General features: G+C 44.4%; 1 protein-coding gene across 1 annotated transcript in view; it reads left to right on the forward strand.

Annotated features, from left to right (window-relative positions):
* The window catches only part of ENAH (ENAH actin regulator), a 135,727-nt gene that overhangs the window by 74,001 nt on the left and 40,189 nt on the right, over positions 1-21,537 (forward strand). Inside the window, 1 exon segment of the mRNA XM_057314883.1 lies at positions 1,523-1,700. Within this exon segment, the coding sequence (XP_057170866.1) occupies positions 1,523-1,700 (178 nt within the window).

Genomic DNA, 21,537 nt, shown 5'->3' on the forward strand with positions numbered 1-21,537 from the left:
AAGTTCCAAAAAGTATTACCCACAAAAGGACAAGATTGCTACTTTGGACTGAATTAAAGTTAAGAACTTGCATTCATCAGAAGACACCTTTCAGGGAGTGACAAGGCAGGCTGCACCCTGGGAGAAGGTGTGTGCAGCCTGGATAACCCATGGTGGGGTCCTATCCAGAATGTATAAAGGACTCTTCCAGATCAATAGAGAAACAGGTGGACAGCTCAGTAGAAAAACGGGCACGAGATTTCATTTAAGCAGGTGTTCATAGAAGAAGATATGCACATAGCCGTTAGAACACGAGACAGTACTAAATCTCATTAGTAATCAGGGATATACGCAGACTGGAACCACGGTGGAGTGGTAGTCATACCTGCCCGAAGTGCTCAGATGAAGGCGGACGGTTCCAGTCGTAATGCTGTATGTGCGCTTGCACAAGCTGTCGTGGCCGCCATGGAAGCGAAAGTCGATAGAACCAATTTGCAAAGCTACTTGGAGTTGTCTGCTGAAGTTGAGCGTGTCTTTGGCCCATGACAACTCCACTCCTGGGTATACGCCCAACAGAAGGGGCGACCCTGTGTAGCAGAAGACATTTAGTAGGGTGTTCATAACATCGCTGTTTTTAATAGCACCAAACTGCCAGTAATGCAGAAGTTCAAGAACGGGGGGGTGGGCAAATAAGCGTGGTCAATACGATGGAACACCACAGAGTAGTGAGAAAGAATAAACCAGAGGTGGGGCGCCTGGGTGGCTCAGTCGGTGGAGCGTCTGCCCTTGGCTCAGATCGTGATCCCGGAGTCCTGGGATCGAGTCCCACATCGGGCTCCCTGCTCAGTGGGGAACCTACTTCTCCCTCTCCCTCTGCCTGCCGCTCTCCCTGCTTGTGCACGTGCTCCCTCTTTCTGCTAAATAAATAAATAAAATCTTTTAAAAAGAATAAAAAAAGAATAAACCAGAGCTGCGTGTGGCTGATAGCTGACTCCCATAAACAGTCATGAGGGACAGAGAGCAGGCACGTGACAGTATGTGCTGTGTAGCTCCGCTTACATAAATTCAGAAACCTGCAGAACTGATCGGTGATGCTAGAACTGTGGCCAGTATCTTTGGGGAGGTGGAGGACTTATGAAGGAAGTTTTTGGTGTTAACATTCCTTTTTCTTGATCAGGATTTTGGCTATGTGGGACCATTGACTACTTATGTTTTATATGTTTTCTGAATGTATAATACTTTAATAAGCATGTTAAAATATATTTAATTTAATGAGGGTGTAGATTTTCTTTGTTGTGCTGATGTACTGTTTTAAGGGCAGACCTTTGTAACATCAGACAGCTTACCTTCCGTCAGACTGTTACTTCTGCAGACTGATTTTACCCAAGATAATGGATTTTAACCTTTATTTTATTTTATTTTATTTTATTTTATTTTATTTGCCAAGGCCCGTGAGGAACAGGTTTGAATGAGTACATCCACTCAGGGTTTGCTGATTCTGCCAAGTAATAGGTTGACTCTCTGAGGCATCCCTGTCTTTCAGGTGGTGATAAATTGTGCCATCCCTAAGGGGTTGAAGTACAATCAGGCTACGCAGACCTTCCACCAGTGGCGAGATGCTCGACAGGTGTATGGCCTCAACTTTGGCAGCAAGGAGGATGCCAATGTCTTCGCAAGTGCCATGATGCATGCCTTAGAGGTGTTGAATTCCCAGGAAACAGGTATGGTGTCTGGGTTTACTTGTTTTCTCGAAGTGCCGTGTATATGTGTTTGTGAAATATATTTGAAGTAATTCTTGAATTTGTGTTGTTCTCTACAGAAATGTAAACTTTGGTTTGTTGATGATAAACATATAATCTAGAAGGATAATCTCATGAGATTGGTTAGTCAGTCAATTTTTAACCCTCTCCTTTGAAGATAGTTAAGCTCCTGCTCCTCAGCACCTCGGCTTTTGTTGTGTGATGGGAGGCTCAGAGAATATGCAGTGGATAGAAATTATGTATTTATCATCATCTCGCCCTTGTACGAAGAAACACACGTTTTCTGAAACACATTTTTTGTCACTACCGAGCCCATGAACTTCAAGTAGGACTGGATTTCCTTCATCCTCGTTCGTAAGAACTTGATTCTGAAAGTTATTCGAAGATTTTTAGGAGTGCCCTCAGGTGGTACGAGCCTGCATTGCATCTCCTCGACACTGCATGGTGGTTAAAAAGAGCAGCAGAAATAATTCACTGTTTAAAAACCCAGGATTTAAATCTGTGTATGTATCAGAGATGAACTCTGTGTTAGTTTTGCTTCACAAAATTGACAACGAAATATAACAATGTGTGGTGATTTCTTTGGGGAGATAGATTTTATATTCTGAAAATAAGTGTTCTATGTAAAACAGTGTAAATGTGGTTTCTCTTGCCTTTGTTGTGGCCTTAGTAGTGATGTTGAACATGTGGACGTGCCAGAAGCAAGGTGCACTTGTATCTTTTCAGAGGAGAGACAGATTAGGGTTTGGCATTTTGTTGAAGGTACAGAGTTTCAAAACCTGTTATAGATATGTTAAATTTTATTTATACTGTGTCTTATTCTCAGGGTTCAAACATCTAGCCCACGGGTTAGTCTATCTCAGATATGAATTTCAGAGTAAGAAGACATTTGCAATCTTGCCAAAACCACCTTTTTATGCCTGTAGATGGTTTATATGAGCTCTTTTGAGGAAATTAAGATTTTTGTAAAGAAGTGGTGCATAGCTCTTGACATCTTATCTGTTTTGAGAAACCTCTGGAAGCTCCTGGTTTGTCAGTAAGTCCAGAGCATAGCATAGAGAAGCCGGTGGGTGTGCACCGTCTCGGGTGTAGACTGAGTGCGTATGTGTCTGCCTCTTGTCGGCCTTCTGCTGCAGGGGTAGAATGCCCCCTCGTCGTGGTCTCACCAGAGCAGAGAAACTACAATATCGGCTCTTAATGTCCTATAAAGAGGCCAACTGCATAACAGATAATGAAAGGCCCAAAGTGTAGAGCAGTGTATGTAGGACAGTGACATTTGGCTTCCTCATGTTTGAAACAAACTAGCATTTTTATTTCTAAAAACCTTCAAGAGAGTATCCATGGAGGTTAGGAACTAAATGTTACTAAAGTGGGTTAAAACGATTGGTTTTCATCTTGTCATCAATTTGTTTTTAACCAAACGGAAAGGATTGTTTTTATCAGTGTGTAGTCCTGTAGTTTGCTTTCAGAATGCAAATGCTACTGTTTTTTCTTCTGATCGCCATCTTTTGAAATTAATTGGTCTTAGTGTGGAGAGACTCAGTTACGTTCTGTTATAATTTCCACATTCTAGAAAATTTGGCAAGTGGGAAAATCACCCATCATCTCACTAGCTACAAGCATTTTGGTAATGCAAAAAAATTTAATTGATTTTTCTTAGATGATCTTGAAACTTTATTCTCTTCTGTGTTACAGCCTGGGTCTGTTGCGCCAAGGGCCGAGGTGAGGGGGCTGGTGGTGGAACATGTGGGCCCATTTTAACCATCTCCCTGCGGAGAGGCTTTGGTTTTATATCGGTTTCATCAGAGAAAACAAAGCACGGGAAATGATTTATTTAGAAAATGACTTTTTTCTTAAATTGCTGTAGTTAAACACTAATTTCTGAGCTTTGATGGCGTTAACCTGGCTTGCAAGTGGAGGCACAGGAGGGTTCCAGTGCTGAGAATCAGAAAGGCGTAGTTTTCTCTGCAGATCTCCACAGTAGGATACGCGTGTCCCCCACCCCAGGATTATTTAGTGGGCCCGTGCCATCCACCTTTACAAATCTACCCAATAATGTCACCTCTCATGTTGAGCTTGCCTTCCCCTTGCACAGCTGTTTGCTTTGGGTTCACAGCCAGTTCCTTGCTGAAACCATCTATTGTCTTCCTGCCAAAACCACGTTGAAAAAGCTTAACTTTCGTGTCCCCTCCCTAAGCAAACAATATACCCAACGAACCTCTGATCAGAAGCAAAGGAAACAAACATTCCTAAGGGTGAAGTGACTGCAGACATCAGGCTTTCCTGCTGCTTAATGATTTGCCACGTTTTAAAACCATTTTTCCATATTAAATACTTATGTTCATTCTGTTTGTTTTTTAGCTGTTAACGTCAGTATTATCCACTGAATGTTGGTTTATCCTTCTAAGTGATTTTTAGGTTTTTTAAAGTTATGCGTCCTTTGTTCAGACAGAATCTTCTTGAGAACCTCAGTGCCCTTGCAGACAGAATCGTAGCGCTGCTCTGGTTGACGCGGGGGTCAGAGCCCAGAGCCACTGAGGCACCATGCGGCTCTGCAGAGCCCATAATCGCATGGTTCCCCTTTCCCCTCTCCCTTGTCCCCGAGTTCTCTAAACCCTCAAGTTTTTTTAAATGAAGAAAAAACTACTTTGGGGCTATTCATACTGACCTTTATAAGGTGCTCTCTGTGTGTGTGGTATTTCCATCTCTTTTATGAATAGGGAGGGTGGCAGGAATGTTTTCCTTTATTTTGTTTTTAACTTGGTGTGCAATTATCTAATATACTGGAAAGTACAGGAGGTGCTAAATACAGCGAGTTATATTTGGAACTTAAAAAACACAAATCACATGTTCTAACATTCTTGAAAAAGAGTTGAATTAGCCTTCGTTCTTCTGTACCAAATGCTACAGTTTATCTCTTCCCTTTCTCTAATGACAGACTCGAATTTAAACACTTAAGTTCAGATCGTATTATCCCGACCGTTATTTTTTATTTCTGTGTTGTTTGTCAAGTACATTTATAGCAGTTTTGCAGATAATAGTTGTGGATTATATAAAATGTAAAGTTAGTCCTTGTGATGATTAGTGGAGGTAAATTTGCACAATTTGTTTTTGAGAAAGGTTCAGGGCATTTGAAAATAGGAAATAATTTTTTAATTCAGTTTTTTAAAAGGAAAATCATATGCATAGCCAGTAAGTATATTCTGCTTTTGTTCTTCTTGACCAAGATTAAGCATACCTTTGTGGAAGGAAAACCTTAAAATATTTTACCATTAACTAAGACTGCTTTTGCTAGATTTTATTTTATAGCTATTGAAGATGAGAACACAATGAAATTCTCATGTTTAAATTTTTTTTAGATTTTAAAAATATTTCTATATAGAGATTCCATTAATTTTTTTTCTTACTGGAAACTTGGTCTGATATACCTTTCAGTGTGAGCATTTATATGAATTTTATTTCCACATTTTTTAATCTTTTGGAGATATGTTTTGGAATTAATTAATTTTAGAAATCTCAAAAAGTTTCTAGAAATACCTTTAACAGTGACATTTATTTTTAAGTCCTGTAGATCACATGTTTCATGGAACCAATACTGAGGTCATATCACAGACGCCATCAAGTGTGTTTTGAGCATAGGTCCTGTGCCAGGCACGGGGAATAATGCTAACAGGCTGAGGCCTGTCCCTTGCCCTCTGGGCTTTCAGCGGGTCTGGAGCCACTGGAAACAAGATCAGCACGTTAGGATACAGTGGATACAGTGTGCGAGAGGCTGTGAGTGAGGTCTGCACAAAGGCCTGGGGAATACCAAAGAAAACTCTAGGGTTCAGGGGAGATTCGAACAGTAGATGATGCCGGAGGTATGATTTGAAGAATGCGTAGGCCTCAGCCGTGGTAGAATATTCTAGACTGGCTGGGGGCCATTGTGAAACAACAGAGAGGCTGTGTTATAGCCTGGGTGTAAGACTTTACAGAGGAGGGAAATCTGAGAGAGAAGACGGGGAAGGGTCTGGTGTCCTGCTGAGGGTGTGCGTGCACGGTGCCGGGTTGGTGACACACTGCCAGTGAGGGGGGCCAGGTGTGCGTTTCTGTGAGCAGGTGTGTGCTTTAGGACGAACATGATGGGTCAGTGAGCACGCGCCCCCGGCATGGCCTGGTTAGGGTGCCGTTGTGATGCCACGGGTGAGAAAGGTGGTGCCTGGAAATGAAACCATCACAGCAAGGGGAGGAGCAGAGGGAGGAGGAGGTGACACTTCTACTTCCTGCTACTTACTGTGCCCTCAAGGGCATTGTTCCATTTTGTCCTTAAAGCCCGTCTGAGGCAGGAATAATGATCTGTTTATTAGGTGCCTGCTGTATGCCAGGTCCTTACTGGGCACGCGTATTACTGACGATCTTTATAATAACCCGGCAGAGTTGGGGGTGTCCTTCTCTTGGAGACACGAGTGAGGCTTACAGAAGGTCCTGGGACCTGCCCTGGGGCCCACAGCTAGACTACTGCGTAAGATCGCGTTTAGGATCTGTGTTGGTGATGTGTGATGGTTAGGCCAGGAAGGAGGCAGGCAGGGGTCCTGTAAAGTGATTACAGATATGTCCCTCCGGGCCACCAGCCATCGTCCAGGCCACTGGCAAAGATGGCATTAGCCAGAGAAGGGGAGAAGGAGGGTTGTGGTTCTGGGCCCTGGGTCACGGATTTGATTTTGGACACACTGCATTTGGAGCACTTTATTTTTTATTTTTTTAAGATTTTGTTTATTTATTTTTCAGAGAGAGAGGCAGGCAGAGGGAGATGTGGGACTCGATCCCAGGACCCTGGGATCATGACCTGAGCCGAAGGCAGATGCTTAACTCACTGAGCCACCAAGGCATCCCTTGGAGCACTTTATTAATGCCCTCATAAAATCATATGAAATTGGACCTCGAAAGAAACCCAGAGGTCATCTTGGGCAGTATTTTTTACTGAGTTTTCCTCAATCAACTTATCTTTCCTCAGTCAGCTTTTGAAACAGACGAAGTGTTGGCTGCTCATCAGGTTGCAGTACTGGGGGACAGTCTTTTTGTGGGCACAGTCACATGCTGGTTTTATATTACCTCCTCTGCACTCTCCCCTGTTGTAAATTCAGTCTCCACAGGAACGGGACATTGATCTGCAGGAGCCGTGTCCCCAGTGTCCAGTTACAAAGATTGGCAGGACAGGTGGGACTTCCCTTGAGTCATACATCTGGAGGGGGAGGCACAACTGGGGTTGGGTCTTCTGGCCCTGAGGCCATTTCTCTACTTTTCAAATCAACATAGTCAAAGCACATTTATGTATGTATGTATGTATGTATGTGCAAAAAGGTGCCTTTATTGTAGCACAGGGACGGGACCTGTGGGCAGAAAGAGCTGTGCTGGGATTATGAGGGGTGACTGATGGTACAGTTTCTAGTTAGTGGGGGTTAGGGATAAGGTAAGTCTCTAAGGAGTTTGTGTATGTTGAGAGCAAGGTCTCCAAGGCCTTGCAGGGCTAGATATTGTCAAGATAAGGTTAGTCCCTATTGTTCTAGCAAAGCGTTAGTCATGAGACCCTTCAGATGTGTGTCAGTGGGCCACATGCTGAAAGGGGAATGTTAGCATATCCTGGGCATTTGTGGTTCCCAGAGTGAAGTGACACTGACTAGAGCAAATCTTCATTGGTAAAACATTAAAAAAAAAATCCTTGAGGGAGTTGTAGGGGTGTTACAGCCTGTATGTCTCAGGGATTTATTAGTGGGCTGCAAGTTGCAAGGAGACCTCATTGTAGCTTCATTTCTCTTGCCTTCAAAGCACATTTAAAAGGCTTTTGAGGAAAGTCACTTTAGGGTGAGAAAATAGGAAAGAAGAACTTTCATTTACTTTTTGTTTTATGTGTTTTGGCAAATTTTCAAGGTCTTTTATTGTGATTTAGTGGAAGCACTTACAATTGGAGTCAGAGACAGTCTCTTCTCTGGTGGCGGGGTGCCTTCTCTAAAGCTGTTTCCTTTTAAGAATATGTTAGGATATCATTATGGGAACTAAATGAGATGAAGACGTTAGTATTATTAAATTATAAGATGTTTTTTTTGAATGCTAATATTTATAAATAGACCTGGAGAATTCTGCTGTGTGGACTAACTTGCTTCGAGGAAGAACAAGTGGCAGAGAGACTTTGATTTTCTTTACCCTCTTTCTTGTTTTTACTCTCTGGTGAAGACCTGTCTTGATACTTTTTTTTCCCTCATCGTAAGTTAGTTAATTCATCCATCATATGGGTGCATCTAATTGCAGAGGAAAATTAGACTCAAATCTCCTCCTCAAGGATTCTTCCTTTGGAGGGGAGATAAGACACACCCATCATCCCCAAAGGAGGTCACTTCTGAGGTATAGATAAAATCCTGTCTGAAGGGGAATGAGGTTTCTTTTCACAGGAGCAACTGGGCAAGTGTTGATGAGGTGGCTTTTTAGCTCATTTTGGAAGGGGAATGAAGTGTAGGCACAGGGAGCTGGAGACGGCGTGGGAGAGCGGAAGGGGAAGGAATGAGCTGTGTTTGCCGGGTGGGGGCCTGTTTGGTCCTGTGCGGAGAAAGTCAGAAGTGAGATCTGATCAAGAAGGGCCTTTGAGAGCCATGGGTGACACAGATTTAGTGGAGTTTTTGAGCAGGTGGAATAATGGGAACAAAGCTATACTTGAAAAGGGAGCTGCTGGATGAGGGGACAAGCATGAGATTGCCCCGTGGAGACAGACATCATGAGAATAAAGGGGAAATTGAAACGAGAGAGATGGCAGTGCGAGTTGGGGCAGTTTGCACGGGAAACCAGTATTGTTCTAGTGCTGTGCCTCCTTAGGTGACTGCTTTCATTAAGAAAGAACTCTGGCTGCACATGTTACACGGCAGTGCCAGAGATCTGTGGCAGAGTACGGTGTCTGCGGGTGACGTGGTACGACTGTTATGCCTGGGAGAAAGAGGCAAAACATGAAAACATATTTCAGCAGAAAGCTGATTTTTACTGTGAACCTGAGTCCAGGTTTTAGAAAGAAAGGTACATAGACACAGGGTTGTCTTCAAGTAGCTCACAGCAGAGGCAAAGAAACAATTTCTCTACAGACTTTAAAATGCAATTAGCAAATCTGTTCAGCCCCAAGTTGAGTAACAAAATTTTTAAAGATTTATTGTTTATTAGAGAGAGGGGGAGAAGGAGAGAATCTCAAGCAGGCTCCCTGCTGAGCGCAGCCCAACATGGGGCTTGATCCCCCGACCGTGAGATCATGACCCGAGCCCACCGACAGCCACCCAGCCCCCCCAGTTTAGTAACTTATTGACAGAGTTAGCATGAGTGTAGCATGCAGATGTCCTTTTCTGTGGGAGATGATTCTCTTCACCTGAGAGTGGTTGATTTTCAGTTTTTACCCACAAGACTACTACAGAACAACTGAAGTGAGATGATCTCCCTCGGTTTGGAAAGCTAAAAGGACAATGTACACCATACATCCTAGTGATAGGGTTGTTACAACGACTAACTCAAATATTAAGTTTCTTTGCCTGGGACTAAAAATTACCAGCTCTTTGTAGAGATACTTAACCTAAAACCTATTAGACGTTCTGATTGACTATTGTTGACATTTTGGGAATTTTTGGATCTTTCTGTGATTTTGTGATTGTTCCAAGATGCCAATAAGAAAAGTTTAAATAGTCCCAGTACCTGAATTGAAAACATGACCAATTGCATATGTGATTACTTGTGAAAGAAGTTTCTTTGAACAGGCTCACTCCGAACATCTAGTCCAAGGGGGTTAAAGTAATAAAAGGGTTTCCAGCTGTGGAACAGGTCAGGAGCTCCTGAGTTAGGCTTCTAGTACCTGTGCCCCGCCCATCATACCTCCCAGCCTCAGTGTTCTGCCTGTGTCTCTGCCTTTCTCAGCTGGGCGTGCACAGGGTTGCTGAGCACTTCTGTAAGTGAATTGGATAATGGATCTCTGTTCTCTCCAGAATGTAATGTAGGCACCCTTCTTTCCGCGGGTGCACCAGAGCCAGATTCCCTTGGAAGGCTGCCTCTCGTGGGTTCTGTTCCCTTGGCCTCCCTTTGGTTCTCTGCGTTCTGGTCTCGCATTCACCTGCAGGAGCCCCCTTAAAGTTCTGGGACTGGAAAGTGACGGGATTAGTGCAGGCGATAAACACTAAGGTATCACATCCTTCTCATTTGTTCCGTATAGCTTTATGCTCCAGCATTTGCATTGAGTTGTACTTGGAATTACTCTGTAGCTAGTTCTTGGTCACTTAGAGGACAGTTTGAATGAATGTTTACCTTGTAGCTTCCACTTGTAGTTTGTAGGTGCCCTCATTGTCCCCTTGTCATTGGAGGGATTGATGCCATCCCTGGATTATGGTCTTTGCCTGATTGTTCACCATACTCTCATTTTCTTTGGGCCAAGCCACCTGCAGCATCAGAAATCTTGAGTTGAAAACCCTAACTCAGGATTTAAAAAGTGTGCTCCAGGGACCCTTGAGGACCCTCTCCTAGACCATTTCAGGGTGTCTCTAAGGCGCTCCTTTTTCCTTCTTATACTTCAGCCAAAACAAGGTGCCATAACATACTGAATGCAAAAGCAAATAAAATAATCCAGCTGTATTCTACTAAGCCAAACATTGAAGAGATTTGTAAAAATATAAAACCATGTCATCCTAATAGCTAATATTTTTTATTTGGGAAATAATTTTTATTTTGGAAAATAATTATAATAATTTTTAATTTTTAAAAAAATGAATTAGTAGAAATTAAAACTGGAAGAATGTTGTTTATTTAATACAGCAAATAACAGTAGCTGTAATTCATCTGAACGAGAGCTGTTCGGGGTCTTTAATGATGTTTAAGGGTACGGGGAGGCCTGTGACCAGAACCTTTGAGGATGACTGCCCTCTGTAATCATCAGGGAGACTGTGGACTGAGAGGAAAATTTCCGGCGGCTTTTATCCTTTCCAGGCAGCCTAGCAAAGAGCTCTTGTCTACTGGATAAGATTGTCTAGTGGATGAGAATTGAGGATTCCATATTTTCTATCTCTTTAGGATTCTGTGTCTGTAATAGCTTTGCCTATAACAGACGGGCCTTTCTTCCTATCATTGTTCTTCCCTCTGTCTGTTCTGCATCTTCTCTCCTTCCCATCAGGATGACTTCCTGGGGGCCGGGCATGTCAGAGAAATAGGCATAGTGCAGACCTCACTCCTGTCCTGCTCGTCACCACCTGTCACCGTCAGGGAGAATGGAGGGAGGTCTGGTGGCCTTATTTCATGCTCCATGTATAAAAATTGCCCAGTGATTAGATTTGAAACCATCTTCTGTCCAGCGGTAGTAACCACTGTTGCTGTTTGAGCTCTGCCTCTTAGAAGTTCAGGTTCTTCTGGTTTCTCGTTGGTACATTTGTGACTTCTCCTCTTGTGATTTTCACAATTATGTTCTAATAGGTGAATTATTATAGGTTCATATAATCTGGGAATTATGATTTATAATAAATGAACTTTAAAATATTTGCTTCTGGACTTTTAAGTTCCAGATCACTAGCTGTTTGGGGAAAGCTCTTGAGCGTGGCTGTGACTCAAGTCTGACGCTGCATTTTTCACGGGCATGGCTTTAGTCTTACGGTGCAGACTTAGATCTGATCCCGCTCCGAGATGGATGTGACTGAATGACTAAAAGAGACAGGATTTTTCTGTTTAATCTGCGTGTAATCGTCTTATAGAAGGTGACCGTAGCCTGAAGTTTGTTGTCAGACACTCTATTCTCTCTGCCTCTTATTCTTGTTTCTCTGCTTCTCTGGCGGTGGGACATCTTGTCAGGTATTGTCTGACGCAGGTCTAGCTGGGGACGACATTTCTCAGCTTACTTTACGAATAGCTTAAAATCTAATGAGTGATGCTGCGGTGATCCGAGGCTGTCATCCTTGATTGTTTGCATGTTTTATCGCAAGAGAATAGTAATTTATATACAGTTACTTGTATTCCTGAATTTTAATCATATTTGTTGCCCATAAATTGGAGGAGCATTTACTGGATGTCAAAAATTCTGATACCTGTTTTGTAGGACTTTTCCATCTTTAAAGAAGGATGTAGGGAGTGGGGAGAAGCTCTAATAGAACAGAGTATCTTGTTCTTCATTGATGAGAACTGAATTGCAGGAACTACTTCTGTGGTGAGACCAGTCACAAGACAACAGTGGCAGCCAAGCCTGCCCCGCCGTTCTTACAGCTGAATTTTGGACGTGCTTTTATCGATCTGTAAATGGGATAGTGTATTCTGGGCTTGTCTGTGTTTGTATTCGGCAAAGAGCACGTGTACATTGGTGCCTCTGAATGAACATTGGGTTTTTCCGTTTTTATGTTCCTGGCAAGACAGAAAAATTCTAATCAGTCTTTTGAAGATGGTATTAAACAGTGGTATCTTTGAAATCAGTATTGTATATATAAAGAATATTGTTTCCTTAATCCATTAAAAATTCCTAACAGGTATGTGGTCTCATAATCTAAAAGAAGAAAAGCCACAGGGAACAGAATTATTTGTACTCTTAATAAGGTTCTATGTTACATATTATGCGAGAAACAAAAACAAGTAATTCAAAATTGTGCACCTTAAGGGACTATGAATTGGGTAGAGAAGACAGACGAGGTCAGAAATGTCTGCCCGGCAGCATGCGTCCCACAAGTGGGACAGGGCAGCAGTTGTGCGGTAGAATGAACACAGCGAGCTGCTCGTGGCAAGTCACTGAAAATAGTTCTTGTAAGGTAGACCTGCTGTTTCTGTGGGCTTTTGCAATTTCTGAGAAAATTCACACCAGAAAACAAATGGCTTCTGTTTTCTGGAAACTTTCAGGGGTATTTGGTTATGACAGTGTCGTTCACTAGGAAGAAATGCATTTATAGTAAGGAGTCTCCTTTGCGAATACCGTCCTGATCTTTACTGTGTTAATGCTATACTAAACACGAAGAATTACTTTTTCTTATTCAGATTTAGAACCCTAGTCTTTATATATTTAAGCTTTAGAATCGTACATCCCCAATTTGAAGATATTGACTGGGTGAGTGACATGAATTCCCAGGAAGTGGGTCTCTAGTCTCTTTGCAGGTACTGCTTCAGATGGACCTTGTATTGATAGGGGGCAGTGTAGATTGTTGCCCTCCCTCTGTCCTGGGCACCAGATAGCCTTGTGGTAGCCTTCTGTTGTTTTTAGAACAAAGTAGACTCCTTAATGTGGCTCTTGCTTCTCAGGAGCTGGCCCCTCTTGACTCTGCATTAAGTAAACACACACCCCTACATCCAGGTCCTTGGCTTTCTGTTTCTTCTTTCACCACTGAGAGACTTACTGTTTTCTCAGAACACTTTAAACTGTTAATTTCTGGATTGAATAAATAAATTTGGCAGAACCAAAGTTAGCGACAATGCTAGTCTTTACTAGCAGACTCTGTTGGCACAAACAGATCAAGTTATTCAAAGCGTCTCTTGTCTGCTGAAGGCCGAAGGACACTTACATATATATATATATTTTTTTAAGAATTTATTTATTTATTTGACAGATAGAGACAGCCAGCGAGAGAGGGAACACAGCAGGGGGAGTGGGAGAGGAAGAAGCAGGCTCACAGCGGAGGAGCCCGATGTGGGGCTCGATCCCATAACGCCAGGATCACGCCCTGAGCCGAAGGCAGAAGCCCAACCGCTGTGCCACCCAGGCGCCCCTACATATATTTTTTTAAATGTAAACTACAGCCTGCTAATTTGGATTAAGATGTGAGCTATAAACAGCTCTCAAGTATGTTTAATGCAGTAATAGTACTTGATAGTATTATTTCCATGAATGAATGTTGGAGTGTCTAGAATTCTGTTCTTAGGAAGCCATAACTGTTTTACTGCTCCAAAGGGATACCTACTATTCTTTGGGGAAATCAGCTTGAATGATGTCTCTTCACTTTTAAATAAACACATCTGCTTCCGTTTGGATAGGGCAGTTTTATTTTCGAGTATCACACTCTGCACAAGCGCTAGGTGTTCAGGACTGTGGTGTTTCCACCTTGTCTGTTAGTGCAGCTTCTGTTTCTCTGCCAAAACTTACCCTCTACTCAGTAAAGTATGGTTTTGAGCAGATGTTGTTAAAACTTCCCACTAGTGTTTCTTGTGCGCTTTATCTTCCTGTGAAAAGTGACGGTCCCTGGTCCCTGCAGCCGGCACGTAGAGTGTGACTTGCTCACGAACAAGTTCAGGGTGAGCTTGTTAGGAGGACACACGGTAAGAGGGTGCACAGCCAGATTGCCTTTCTCAAGACACTCCTGGTGTCTGAAGTTCTGCCTGCCTTCAGGGTTGCTCCTGTGTCCTGCCTTATGGCTCTTGATCGTAAGGACTGGGCAAAGAACTTACCTTCACCTGAATTTCTTTACTCTGGGAAGTGGATATGGACGAGGCTGCTTCCTTGCTTTTTAAAGAATTAATTCTTTCCTGGAAGCTCATGGGAAGCCTACAGTCCATTAAAAACTTCAGATACAGGTTTTCTGGGTTCTTCTTTACATTATACTGAATTAGGCTTTACGGAAACCCCCACTTCTCCGTCCGCACAAAGCTTGTTTTTTTATTTAAAAACACTTTTATTTCCCTGACTTTTAAAGTATTTCTGGTCTTGTGTATCTCTTTTCTATTAATAAAATTATGCACAGATTCATTCTCCTGTTTCTCCTACCCACGTGCAGCATTTGGATGGACTATGTAAAGGTGCTTAGACTACCGCTGGCACGCAGTATACCTTCGGCAGGTTCTGTTTAAATTGCCCGGATTCTGTAAAAAACCACTTTAGTTAAACAAATGTATCATTTACCCTGTGCCAAGCTGGTCGTGCTGGTTGCTCGCGCTGGGATGATGAACAGGGCACAGACGTTACCTTTGAGCATCTTCAAGTCCAGCGAGGCCGACCGCTAACTCTGAGTAGATAGTACAAAGTGTAATGACTCGGCAATCACACAGTACATCGGAAAGCCCTTAGGCCCTAGTAGGTGGTCCTGGCACTTCATGGTGGTTCCTCCTGGGCTCTTGCTGATACTGAAGTCCCCCCCAGCCCCCCATTTTGTTTTTAAATAACAGTGAATTGCTGCTGCTTTTACATCTTGTGTTTGAGGGTGAGTGGTTAAAAGATTCAGATTTTATGTGAAAAATGTCTAGTGAAGTAAGAATAATGTAAACCTAATGACTAAAATACTAAAAATATAATTTAAAAGGTAAGTATTTAGTGTACAGTTTTCCTGAAAAAGAAGTACTTTATTGAGTAACACTTATTAAGTATTAAGAGGGGGAACCTGTGACACTCCTAATTCGAAGTTTCCTTAATTTTTATAAGTTTGGTAACAGTAGCGATCCCATTTTCAGTATTCTTCGCCTAAATAAATATACCAATGCTTCATCACCATCACAAACCATCACGTTTGAATTGGCAGCAGCGTTTATGGACTACTAATCACTAATCATGAGACAGTATATTTAAAGAGTAGGAACATGGGGATGCCTGGCTGGCTCAGTCAGTGAAGCGTCTGCCTTCAGCTCAGGTCATGATCCCGGGGTCCTGGGATCGAGCCCCGAGTGGGGCTCCCTGCTCAGTGGGGAGCCTGCTTCTCCCTCTTCCTGCCGCTCTCCCTGCTTGTGCTCTGTCTGTAGCTTGTTCTCTCTCTCTTAAGTAATTAAAATCTTTAAAATAAAAAAAACAAAGAGTAGGGACATAAGGTACATATTGTTGTGGATGTAATTAAATTTCAGAGACTGAAGCTTCTGGTGTTCAGTCGGCAGAGTGAGTTCATGGTCCATCCTTGCTGACACCCCCACCCCACCAGCAGCCCAAGGCGGTAAACCTTGCATCACCTGAACCATCCAATTTATTTTGTGTTCCAAACTATCCTTCTAATAAAACTTTACATAATTTTGAGTTTCAAAAAGTAAATTTGGGCACCTTTGTCATAATTATCTGTTGCCCAGTGTGGTTTTCGTTAGAAGTTGCTTCTTGGTGTGTGTGCTGGAGTATCTGAAATTCGCGTGCAGAGATGAGAGCCGGGTGCCCGGCCCCACGGAGAGGGAGACTGCTGTCCTGGCGTCGCCGGGATGAACCACCCTGAGCACGCGGATATTCAGAGTCCCCACCTCAGAGACGCCGTCGGTGTTGATTCCTGCTGGCGGGGGTACTGCATGGGCCTTCCCACACCGGCTCTCGAGTTTGGAAAGGGCACCCTGGCTCTGCAGCCCTTCCAGACCCTTGGGGTCGGCCCACTGTTACTACTCGGGTCACTTTCTTCGTCGTTCGTATCCATGTCTCCCATCCAAGGCCAGAGCTCTTGCTAATGGAACTGCCATTTCCAGCATAGCATTTTTGTTTTCAAGGGAAAGTAAGTGGGGTTTTTTCCTGATTAAAAAGCTGTGTGCTTATTGTAAGAATTTAAGCAGTACAGAAAAGCATAAAGAAGAATGTAAAAAAAATACCTAGAATCCTACCACCCAGAGATAATCACTTTTTGTATTTCCCATAAGGGGACGGTGATAGGTGTCGAGGTTATTTGTCACGTTTGCGTGAAGAACGATTTTGAGACGAAGAGTGCAGCCCCAGCACGGCGCTGTTGTCCTTCACAGCTGTCTGGAGCGCGCGCGTCGCGTCCCCGTGTGACGCGTGCGACGCGGTGGTCAGTGCTTCAGCCGGCAGAGCAGCCGCCGCGCAGGCAGCCCCAGACAGCTGCTCCCGGCCGAGGAAGCCCCCCGCCTGAGGCCGCCGTCAGCACCCTCCCCGCTCCTGGCGGCCGCCGAGCTGCTCTGTGCTTCGCCTGTCCTGGACGTTCACATACGTGGAAGCAGGCGATACGTGCTCTTTCGCGACCGGCTCTGTCGAGCGTGACGTGTTCACGGTTCAGCCGTCTTGTCGCGCGGGGCAGTTTGAGAAGGAGAGCGTAGTGAAAACCGTGTGTCACGCCTCTAGGCGTGCTCAGTTGTGCCAGGGGGGCGCTCACGTTTCACCAGTTGGCTTTCTTATTGTGAAGTTGTTGGACTGTGAAAGTCATGACTGAATCTTAGCATTTTTTAAAATAAAGAGCTTAAAAAGCAAAGCAGAAAGCCTTCCGCAGATTCTTTAGTTTAAAAACAAACTCAACCTGTGAAACTTGCTGAATTGCAGCAGAAGTGTGTGCCGAGCTGAATGCGGCTAGAGGGAAGCGCTTGACTGTCTCGCAAAGTCCCTGACATTTGTCTTCTTTTGTTCCCAGGCTGGGTTTTCCTGTCCACAGTTGCCCTGCCTTCATTTTTTTCCACATCCAAGAGCATTAGCTTAGAAACTTGATACTTTTTTTGGTTCTCTTAATTCTGTTTGTCTTGTAAAAGTAGGAGCAAAGAGACACAGTCTCTGTGTTGTACGGGTGAGAGTGCAAACACTTTTCTTGGTTACACACGCTTCCGCTCCTCCTCGTGGATAAGGGAGGGAGGGGCTGTGAGCTTCCTGAGAACAGATCGGAGTTCAGGCGGCGGGCGTCGCTGACGGTGCCTCCCGGGAGCCTTCCCCGCGGAGCTGCTGCCTTGCTGCTCCCCGCCCCCCCATGTCTCCAGAGTTGTAGGCTGTCGTGGCGCGTTTTGTCTGTCTCTCGCCCAAGCAGAAGTTTGGCCCACTTTGCCTCGTTATAATATTGTACTAAAACTTCTCTCTGAAATCTTCAGACAGATTCTTCAAATTTCTTAGAAAATTTGATAATTACCTAATTTATATTTATGCTTATTATATCCTTTCAGATGTTTCGAAGTGGCTAACAGGAGAAAACGTAGATGGCTAAAACTTGAAGTAGGAAAAAGAACTCCTAGTGGAGGGGAGGCTGATAGGAACCGGGTTGAGTGTTGACTACCAGCACGTTCTAGGGAGCAGGGAAGGAAATCTTCCCACCGCCCAGGAGAAGACTGCTGTGCGCGGAAGTCAGGGCCGGGGTCAGGGGGCCGTGCAGAGCCTCGACAGAGCACGCTGGAAAGATGGAAAGACCGGCGTGCCTGGAGCCTAGGGAGACAGAGCGTGATCTGGATGAGAGAGACCATGGCCACGTCATGGAGAGAGGGCACTGGAGTTTGAGGTTTATCTGAAGAGCAGTGGAAGCAATTGAAGAAATTGTGCGGAGGGAGGCGATTTGATCTGGCTCAGTCGCTAAGGCATCACTGGCTGCCGCGGGGAAGGGGGTCGTACCGAGATCAGCATGCGCCGCGTCGTGACAGTCAGGGCTGGCGGTCTCTGGGAGCTTGAGCTTATCCCCCACTCCGTGTGTGCGTATGGCTTAGGTACAGGTACTTTGGTGTTGACATACTGCATATGTTATGAAACATAAAAGAAAAAGGATGAGAGAAAAATGAACAGAAATAGAAGTGCTATTCTTTTCTTTCCCATGCCAGTGTGTGTTTAGCATTCTGGGATAAATGCATCCCTCTCGGAAAACCACTGTCTGGACAAGAGGTCATGTGGCAATGGAGGCCGTTTGGAGAGAGATTTCGAGGTGACAGGAAGGGGCTTGGCAGTAGGTTCACTGGTAATAAAAAGGGAGGGGTGAGGAGGGCCCTGGATTTCTGGTTTGTGTCACTGTGATCACGGTGCTGTTTAGAGACTTAGCCAGCGCTCCAGCGGTAAGCTGGTCCTGTTTGTTCAAGTAGCCGCTGCCTGACTGCGCATGTGCGTCACACTGCCCGTGGCGGCAGAGCGGGGCCTGTAGGGTGGTCGGGGGGACGGTCTGCTCTGCAGAGAAGTAAACATGCCTTTACGAGTGTTGGGACGTGGCAGGATTGGTACATTATGGTTGGCTCTGACGGTTTCTTTAGCTGGGGGCAGAGTCGTCGATTCCACAGGTGAAAATAAATAGTGTACAGAACAGGTGTGGGCCAGGCAGCATGTTGGGACTGTCGCTGTTCAAGCCTCATGAATTATCCGCAGTTGTGAGCTGTTAGCAGCCATCTTCCATTTGCTGAGAAGGGAATAAGATGTACCTGAGACCATTAGTTGGGGAAGGATTAAAGAATTGAAGGGGGCAGGGGAACCCCATCGCATGTACACTTTGCCTAAGACTTGGCACAGCGACACGAGAGAGAGGTTTATATGTTGGCTTTTTTTCATGTGTAGCTAGAGATGCATGATGCCCCACTTCCTGAGGTATATGAAGATTTTCTTTTATTAAAAACTGCACGTATTTTAAAACAATGTGAAAAATTTTTTGAAAATGTATTAAAATGCCATCACACTGAACACAGTTTGCTCTTTATTGTAGTTCTCGTATCTGCTGGCACGGAGCCCTGCAGAATGAGACCGAGATACGTATGTCTATATGTGTCTGTTTTTTTCAGTTTTACTGAGGTATAATTGAAGAACAAAATTTTAAGATGTTTAAAGTGCATGTCCTGATGATCCGATATGGCATATATTGTGAAAGGACCCCTCCCATCTAGTTAATTAACACTTCTATCACCTTAATTTCGTGTGTGTGTGAGAGAGAGAGACACAGACAGACAGACGCTTGAGTGAGTTAGCACATTTCAGTTATACAGTACAGTGCTGTCAACTACAGTCACCGTGTGTATATCAGATCCTTGGTCCTTACGCATCTTATAGCTGAAAGTTGGTGCCTTTTTACCAACCTCTGTTTATTTACCCCACCTACAGGCCCTGGCAACCACTTTTCTACTGTTTCTATGAGTTTTGTTGTTGTTGTTGTTGTTGTTTTTAAAGTTCACATACAAGTGATGCCGTGCAGTCTTTGTCTTTCTCTGTCTGGCTCATTCCGCTTAGTGTGATGCCTTCAGGGTCCATCCAGGTTCGTGCAAATGACAGGATTTCCTTCTTTCTTACAGCTGACTAATATTCCATTGTGTGTATTCCGTGGATGGACTATCACACACGCACACACACTCACTCTGCATCTTCTGTCATCTGCTGATGGACAGTAGGTTGTTGCAGTATCTTGATTATTGTGACTAAGGCTGCAGCAAACATAGGGGTGCGGGTGTTTCTTGGGTATCTTGTTTTCATTTCCTTTGGATATATGCCCAGAAGTGGGATTGCTGAATCGTGGGGTAGTTCTGTTTTTAATTTTTGAGGAACCTCCATACTGTTTCTGCAGCGGCTGCACAGTTTGCATTCCCGCGGTACCTGGTTTTGTTTGTTTTTGTTTTTTTCATGGTAGGCAGCTACACCACTGCAGTGTCTTCCTCCATTCTCTTCTAGACACCTTAGAACAGACACACACATTTATTTTCATTCCCTTTCAAAACGTAGGTCGTAGAACTTTGAGATCGTGAGGGTAATACCTGGGGGCCCTACTGATGGTCAAAAGCGCCAACACTGCTCATTTGGAAGCTGATGTGTGTGCCTGCTCAACAGACCGGCTTTCCAAAGAGTAAATTGAAGTAAAACCAGCTTTAAGCAAACATTATCTCATTGCATCCTCAGCAAAAAAAAAAATGCCAGGATGGGTGATGTCCCCGTTACCAGGTGCCGCGGGACTGCAGCTGAGGGCCGGCTGTCGTGATGATGTCCAGCAGTAGCACGCCATCATGCTGCGCAGAGGCAAACACCCTGTCCTGGTCGCTGCTGCTGGTTCTCGCAGGCTGCTTCCTTCTCGCTGCTCACACCAAACACCGAAGGGGAGAGAGCGGGGCAGGCAGAGCCTTAGGGGTCGCCGCCCTGCAGACTGCATTAGGACTGAGCAGCCGTGATGGCACTGGCTTGCGGGCAGAGTGGCTGATAGACGACGTCATTTTTCTTTCCAGAAGTCCAATACTGTTGCTAAATTTTGTGTTTTGGGGGCATTGTAACCTCAGCACGTGCTTTCTTGCAGGACCCGTGCTCCTCTCAGCGCCAAGCCTGATTGGTCCTGGGCTGACTTGGAAAGAGGCGGTCTCTTGGGGGTACGGGAGCCGTAAGGAACGCTGTATCTGCCCTGAGAGTGAGGATGCTGCAGGCATCCTGTTACTGCATCCGCCCAGTCTGGGCAGTGACTGTCCTTCCTGCACTGCCCACTCCCCCCCCCTCCCCGGCTGAGCCCAGAGTGAGTGGCATCAGCATTCGGCAGGAAGCGTCACTAGCTGTGTGTGTCCGACCGGGTGAGCAGTCGCGCGGCTTCGGGAAATGCCGACTGCGGTAGAACGGAGATCAGTATTTCATGTGGTGGCGAGAAGTAGAAGTCCGTAGACAGAAGATGTCTGAAGATACTGAGAGCAAGAGTGGTGCTTAGTAGTTGTAAACTGTGACAAGGGTGGGAATTTTTGGTGGAAAATGTGGGGTCTCACGCAGTCCGAATGGTCTCCCTGCATTCTGACAGTGGTCAGATGACTGTGCCAAAATGATTGGCCGCGCAGCACGGCAGGTGCTTTGCTGTCCGAGACGAAATCATTTCTCAGGGCTTTCTTGTAAGTTTTTATATTTTCCTTACTCTTTCCCTTTAAACACGAATTAAAGGAACAGAAGGGTAAAACCTGAAGACCAGGCATGTTTATTAATAAAGACTTTACAGAAGTAGTCATTTACAGACATTGGTAAGACAGATTCTTTTGAAGTTTAGACTTAAAATATTACTGTTGAAAATTTCCTGAATTGTTTATCTGCTTTGAAATGATGTGATTGACTTGGTAGACATGTTATATGTATGCCTGTGGTCTCTCTCCTGTCAGTGAATGTTGTGCATGCGGCTTTAATAATAATAATAATAGACGGGGTTATTGGAAGTACTTAGCAAAGGTGACGTTTCTCAATCTTATTTATTTTGTTTGTGTTTGAAAATATCTGCTGTAT

The sequence above is a fragment of the Ursus arctos genome, unplaced genomic scaffold (assembly GCF_023065955.2).
Source record: "Ursus arctos isolate Adak ecotype North America unplaced genomic scaffold, UrsArc2.0 scaffold_2, whole genome shotgun sequence".
Lineage (NCBI taxonomy): Eukaryota > Metazoa > Chordata > Mammalia > Carnivora > Ursidae > Ursus > Ursus arctos.